The sequence below is a fragment of the Penaeus chinensis genome, chromosome 9, assembly GCF_019202785.1.
Source record: "Penaeus chinensis breed Huanghai No. 1 chromosome 9, ASM1920278v2, whole genome shotgun sequence".
NCBI classification, from domain to species: Eukaryota; Metazoa; Arthropoda; class Malacostraca; order Decapoda; family Penaeidae; genus Penaeus; species Penaeus chinensis.
This window is the reverse complement of record NC_061827.1, coordinates 36,901,358-36,908,857: the sequence shown is the minus strand read 5'-3', so window position 1 is coordinate 36,908,857 and position 7,500 is coordinate 36,901,358. Positions and strand designations below refer to the sequence as shown.

The 7,500-nt window shown below is 40.2% G+C and overlaps 1 protein-coding gene across 1 annotated transcript in view; it reads left to right on the top strand.

Moving 5' to 3' along the window:
- Window positions 1–3,601: 3,601 nt before the first annotated feature.
- LOC125028799 overlaps window positions 3,602–7,500 on the top strand; it is an 11,005-nt gene continuing 7,106 nt past the window's right edge. The window contains exon 1 of the mRNA XM_047618299.1: window positions 3,602–3,982. Within this exon, the coding sequence (XP_047474255.1) occupies window positions 3,904–3,982 (79 nt within the window). The 5' untranslated portion in view covers window positions 3,602–3,903. The remainder of the gene's footprint in view (window positions 3,983–7,500) is intronic.

Sequence of the window (7,500 nt, the reverse complement as noted above, 5' to 3'; positions counted from 1 at the left end):
TGGGCTGAGGATGGGTGGATAGATAGCCTAAGGTAATGTTACGGTCACGTAAGTGGAAGAAGCCAGTTAGGTGGCCGGCTGGCGAGGACGGGGATAAGTCGCCTCGCCTGCAGTGAGAAGGGATACTGGAAGAATTTTAGGTTCTCTGGTTTCCTCTCTGTGGAGATTAAAAAAAAACCCGTCGTATCTTACTTAATAGAATTCTCATATAAAATATCCTCCTCTATAATGAATGGTATATTGCAATTCTCCAGTCAGAACATATACATAGTTAAGGAAGTGCGTACGCTTGCAAGGTTAACTGCTACAACAAGCTGCTCTTCGAGAGACAAACAACAGCGGGAAGGCGGGAAAGCCGAGACACGCATCCGCCATGTTGTTTGTCTCGCGGTCACTACACCATGCTTGTCTTCTTTTTTATGAGTCTAACCAAGCACTTTATCAGCTCACTCTGCTAATGTACTTTTTGTTTTTTTGCTATATGACATATGTCTGAATTCCTTGGCTTATCGATACTTTTAAGAGACAGGCATGGTGCTTGCCTTCCTCGCGGTCACTACACTACTTTTTTTCTTATAAATCTACCTAAGAACTTTATCAGCTCTCTCTACTATATATATATATATTTTTTTTTTTTTTTTTTTTTTTTTGCTATATGAAAAATATCTGTGTATTTCTTTGGCCACTGGTAGTGTTGCCACCGTGGATCACCACGTTGGCAACACTCGACAACCCAGATACCCATTTGTTTTCGAGGAAAATTAGTGTGACCTTCTTTCGTGGCGGATGAAAATTATAGCTACAAGCCTGGTTTTTCTCGCAGTCAAAATAGTACAGCCAGACTTATTCTTATTATCTTATCCACGTGCAATGAAAGTGTAAAGTTCGTTTTTCGGTCCAGTATACTTGATAGAAGATAACGAACCTACTTCGTGTCCAAATCTCCGGAATTAACGAATCTCTAACTTCGAAACACATGCATAGTCGAACGCCATTCATTCCTTTCGTTCTCTCTTTTTTTCATGTCCTTGATGCCTTCTATGTAAGCCGCAGAACATGCGTGCCGGAGGTTATGAATGCAGACGCAAGCATGACTTCTTCTGACTGAATAATATCAAGGTTAACTCCCTTTACCTTTCTCCCCCGAGCGAGTAGTGATGACTTCGTTTTGACTTCTTGTGTCGCTGAAGTCAAGCTTGAGGTGGTGTTATTTTCCATCGTTCATTGAGCTTTCATTCGTTTTTTGTTGTAAATAAGATGAAATACGATATAATGACATGGTATGTACGGTCTTGCGTGGTCTGCTTGCGGCCTTCAGCGTTAGTTTCACCGTCTGCTGAACACCTGCTTGACCCGCTAGAGTCATCTCCGCACAAAAGGCAATGATGTGCGAGAAATGATTCGAAGTAATTAAAAATGACGAGTTTGAAGTAATACAAAACAAATGATGTGCGAGAAATATAATTCGAAACTATTCCAATAAGTATTCCAAATATTCATTTGAAATGATTAAAAAAGGTGTTCAAGAAATACAATTCGAAATGATTCAAAATGCCGTGCCAGAAATATGATTCGAGATCATTCAGAATGACATGCCAGCAATAATTCGAGATCATTCAGAATGACATGCCAGCAATAATTCGATATAATTCAAAATAACGAGCGAGTAATTCGTGCCCGCATGTCTCATCGTGTACATCGCTCTTTCGTACACACCTTTATTCCTCCACGAGTTGGTACGAGATGCACACACCCTCTCTTACCTATCATAGTAACGGTGTACTTACCCGACATGTTTCGCCAGGTAAGGGACAGAAGGGGCTGTTTCTAAGGTTTATTTGAACTTCCGCATTCGAGGCCTTAACGATAACCATCAGCTGGAACATCCTTACTTCAATTTGTAGGACACGAAATCTTGGAACGAGACGAATTAAACCTACTTTACACGAATAGAGTTTCCTCAGAGACTCATCGGTAAATAGTCACTGAATTATAGACGTGGCATACAGCGCCATGTGTATTCTGAAGAACCAAAACCTGTTTTACGAAGCCGCCAAAATATCTCACAAGGACAGTTACACCACAGGTGGGCGAAGACTCAGGTGGTGAGAGGAATTGTTCTCTTGTGTTTGTGTTCCTTCAAGGAGACTTTATCACCCAAACGATTTACGAATATCATTCTCTCGTGCGTGTTTTTAAATACTTCATCTTGTATTATCGAAGATTCGGCTGGAAAGCTGATAAATCGATTACACGATCTAAATGTGAACTTGTACATCTTACAACTTTTTATGGTGAGGATGTCAGGCCAAAGGGAATGATGTAATTTCCAGAAATTATGCTCGTGACATGCAAATGTGTTCTATTCACTTATGTCATGTTCTTTTAAATTCATTTCTATAATCCACCATGTTTAAAAAAGTCTCTATTGACTGTTATTCCATTACATATTCCAAACGTGCTATATGTATGTGTGTGTATGACTGTATAGCTTGAATATCTGTGATTCACGTCTCTCCCGCCTATAGAAAATATTATTCATCACGATGGACTTGCGAAACACCGAATCTAACTTTATTTTAAACGCTAAACGGAAAAAAACACTTATTTTTGCTTGTTCACTTAACCTCGATCACTCTCTCATTCTCAATCACTCTGGTCGTCATCATCATAACTCTGTGTCTCTCTTAAATCGTTACATTCTCTTGTTTATAGTCAACGCTCACGGTCGAAGCTTAAACCTCATTAAAAGTATGACAGGTGGATAATGCGTCGTGATTTTTTCCGTAAGAATCACGCGGTTATACAACGAGTTCTTGTCTTTTTTTTTTTAATTCTCTCAAACCTTTTTCGCCCGGCATACTGGATTTGCCAAATTCATATACACTAAAAAAAAAAAAAAAAAAAAAAAAAAAAAAAACACCTTCACTGAAGATTGAAAAACGGCCGTGCAAGTCACGCAAAAAATGCATGGAGTGATACAGCGTCCCTGTTTGAACTGCAGAAGCACTTTCTACCTCGTGCTTTTGTCTTGCGAAGTGTCTCTGTAAAGATGAACTATCTGTGCAGCGTTGAAGTCTCCAGTTCCCTTGACGAAGCGAGTGATCAAGCGTGGACGACAGACAAATTACAAATATTACGTTTATATGAGGGAGGTATTTAACTTCCAGGCGCATAACTTGGTAAGGAATTAAGCGTCCATTCTTGAAGACGATAGAAAAATGGTGTGGAAAATACCCATACTCCAGTAAGTTATCTTTATCTCCCTTTCCTCCCACTCAAACAACGCTGCCAAATTCTCTAGACGTCATCTGATTCTCTCTCAAAAAAAAAAAAAAAAAAAACATTAGCTTCACACTTCAGTTCAAACGAAGACTTTGAGTATGTCTGGAGTGCCCAAGGGAAGCCAATGGTGTTGGGGAAGCCAAGGGAGGGATGAGGGGGAGGGCAAGGGGTTGGGGAAGGCAAGAGGGGGATGAGGGGGAGGGCAAGGGGTTGGGGAAGGCATGGGGTAGGCCAGGGTAGGGGAAGGGGAGGGAAGGGAAGGGCAGAGGGAAGGCGAGGCGCTCCTACTATACCCCGACGTCTCCGCCCGGCCAGTTCAGTGTAGCTCAGACTTTGGTCGTGGACACTACGCCCCTCTGCCGCGGCCGCTCACTCACTCGCGATAGTCAGGCGGCCGCTCTGTTCCTCTGTACTTCGGTGTGCTTGTGAAGTCCCTTGACTGTCCTGTGCTTTGTGTGTGTGTTGTACGTGGAAAATAAACAGCGATGGGCGCCTGAACTTTGAAAAAGAAGATAGAAAAGGAAAGCTATCGAAAGTGGTGTGATCTGTTATATATTTTTTTGTATTACTTTTTATTACATCGGATACCTACTTCTCTCTGGTTTAAAATCACCGGATATGGAGACATTCCTCAAAGGCTGCTTAGCTTCTGCGTCCTATCTCATCTCCGGTTCGCCCTTCGACGCCACAGATACAGGTAGGGAGGGGGCTGTGTGGACCCAATTATCACTAAGTAACTCACGTTAAATTTTATACACACACACACACACACACACACACACACACACACACACACATATACACACTCACACAGCCATTCAACCCCGAATTCCACAAATATAACAAGTCTCTGTCCCAGAAACATTTCTTTTGTCTCATTGTTATCTCTTTATCTCCGTGAATCTCCATTGTGCTTACGTGCCATCTCGTGCGCAGTCATCTCACCCCATCATTCGTACCCATTGAGTGTTGTAACCATTGGGCATATTGTCGCCATAAATTGCACACAGAACAAGTCACGCGCGATAGTCTACGTGCGAGGGAAAGGCACACAATTTTCTCCCAAGTTGGGTGTAATTTCTGAACACACACACACACACACACACACACACACACACACACACACACACACACACACACACACACACACACACACACACACACACACACACACTCACTCACGCTGACACTCTCTCTCACACACAAACACACATTCGTTGCTTACGTGCTAGTGAAAGGTGCCGGCCAGTTTCCGGTGGGGAAGTTCCTCCAGACATCCTGTTAAAACCACAGTGCTAATTCTTATGGAGATTAGTGTCGATTAGTTGCGAAGCAAGACGTCGTGATGCAAGATACTAACGGCGAAATTGCTTGTTATTGCTTGAGAGAGAGAGAGAGAGTGTGTGTGTGTGAGAGAGTGAGTGAGTGGTAGAGAGAGAGAGAGAGAGAGAGAGAGAGAGAGAGAGAGAGAGAGAGAGAGAGAGAGAGAGAGAGAGAGAGAGAGAGAGAGAGAGAGTGAGTGAGTGGTAGAGAGAGAGAGAGAGAGAGAGAGAGAGAGAGAGAGAGAGAGAGAGAGAGAGAGAGAGAGAGAGAGAGAGAGAGAGAGAGAGAGAGACTCACCGCTTTATGTTTACACCTTTTCCTTGTTCTTTACTCATTTATTTAGTTTGTTAATCCTTTTCATAAAGTGTGATATTTTGTTTCGTTTATCTAGACTCCCAGGTCCTGCCAAGGAGAGTGCAAATAGCAAAGATCGTAAATAAGAAAACTTGAGGAACTGTATCATATGCTCGTAATATCGAGAGACTTTGCCCTTGCCTCACACGCCCACAAAAAGATAACTGTTATGTGTTCATATAATACTGTCGCTTTCTTTACCCCGTTTTCTTTCGCAGTCGCGTTCCTTGGTGTATTATTTTTTTTTTTCTTATTGTTCTTCTTTATGAATGGAACTAACCCACATTAACACCATGTTCTACTTGGTATGTTTTGTTATGCTTTATCCTCATTCCCTTGTGTCTTAGTCGTCACACACACACACACACACACACACACACACACACACACACACACACTTGAGAATGCGTGCAAATTCGCTGTGTAATCGAGATGAATCACAAAACACTGCTGGAACTACATGGAATTATGAAATGGAGACATCAGCAAGCAGAAAGTTGTTTTTGTGTGCCTTTGTATTCTTTATAAAGAAAAATATGTCTATAATTTAGATATGTCAGCCAGGCATGCCTCCTTTAAAAGAACACTCTACATTCCTTCACATATACCTTTCTCTAACATTTTTTTTTATAGTTGTGTCGAAATGTTGAGTCATATTTGCTGCGCAGATTATCACCTCGAAAAGGTTTGAAAATAACATACAAAGGGAACGGTGACTGAAAATTCAAACAGTCGGAATTCAATCTCGATAGGTTTAAAATTCACCGAAATTTTCAATAAATTCATCGTCACTTTGTAACTGAGTTTGAAGACAATATTCTATTCAGAGAAGAAGCTTCCTCTATCACAAGATAAGCGTCTTGTCATGCTTGAGTGAAAGTATTTCAGATCCAAGAAGTAAGAGTATATGCACGATAGAAAAATAACTTATATATTCTTATATATAAGAATCGAGAGTAGAAATGTTGCTTTCAGCGTCGAGAGAGAAAGTCTTCGGCATCAGAACAAGTGTATTAATGCCGTCATACCGAGTGAAAGACTCTTGGTATTATAGAAAACGTGAAGAGGATAGACTTCTCTTGAATGTAATTGGGCACTTTCTAAGTCGTGGCATTAGGTGGTGATGGGTTAGATGTCTATACCTATCTGGCTGTTTATTTGTCCATCTGTTCATCTATTCGTCTTGGCAGATAGTAGATGTATTTTATCTGTATAAAGCATGGTGTTATTTTTTTAAAAAGTATTTTACATCTACACACGGACACACTAAAAAGGACGGAAACAGAACTACAATAACACCCACCCTTAAAAACAGACCCTTCAGTAGTTAAAGCTCAAAGGAAAGAAAGAAAGTGCTTGGCCTTGTACTGTGCTGAGGTAGAGTCCCACAACCACACGGTAACAAATGGCTTTTCGCGAATTCTTTTTTTCTGGGGTTGGTGTCTGGCGGTGTTACTGTGTATTATCTCCAGTGTCGAGATTTCAGCCGTTGATTTAGGAGTTGTATGACAGCTCGATGGCTTAATTGCACTTTGCCCTTTTAAGTGGTTTGTCTTTCCATTTCATTAAAGGTATGTAGATTAATTTAGTTATTTAATTATTCTTACACTAGAATGGTTCATTGATACGTTCGTGTTCTGTGGTTTTGACACTTTTTGTGCGATGAAGCAATCCCGAACTTTTATGGTTTTCTTGCAGTGTGTTATTAGTTTCATGGTAAAGTAAGACGTTCTTATTCTACGCTTTTCACTTTAGGCTGACGTTGGGTTGGTATTTTCACAAGTATTTTGGGTTAATTTTGTTGCGGATTTAAACTTATCATCAACTATGGCCACTAAGGTCCTTAGACAATGTAAACGAAGACTGAAAACTGTCAGGTGTCTCTGTTCTGACTGTCAGCTTAGGTTTGCGAAAATCGTTACGTCCAGTAGACTATGAGCTGAATATTCTGACTTAGGGATTGTTATTACCAATGTCTGGTTAAATGCCAAGATATCTTTCGTAAAATCTTATTTTTATTATATTTTTCTCCCATTTCATGCTGCTATAAATAATAAAGAGGATCCGTAAGAACACAATATAAGAACTCGCTCGGTAAAACCACAACAACAGCTGGTATCAATTATGACTTACTTCACCATAACATTCAAAGTCACTGCCAATCTTTCTTCTCCTTGAAGTAGACAGACCTTTCTTCGTTAAATCTTGGTCCCTGAAGTTGAATTTGTAAGTGGGATTTTTGTTACGAGTTCCTTGGCCCTTTTTTTACCAACATTTTTGTGTTAATATATATTATCAAATAGTTTTATTGAAAAGGATTTTGCAAGTAATTTATATTACCTATAACTGTTTACTCTTAGGTATGTGATATTCGTCATTTCTGTTATTATTCGTAAAAACAGTTGGCCTAAATGGTATTATTCGTAAAAAAAAGTAGACATGCTTTTGGAAGAGTAAGCAAGACCTATAGTGCAATGTATTCGATGAATGTTTTTAGACATGGATATATATTTTGATTGGGGATATGTCTGACTTCAT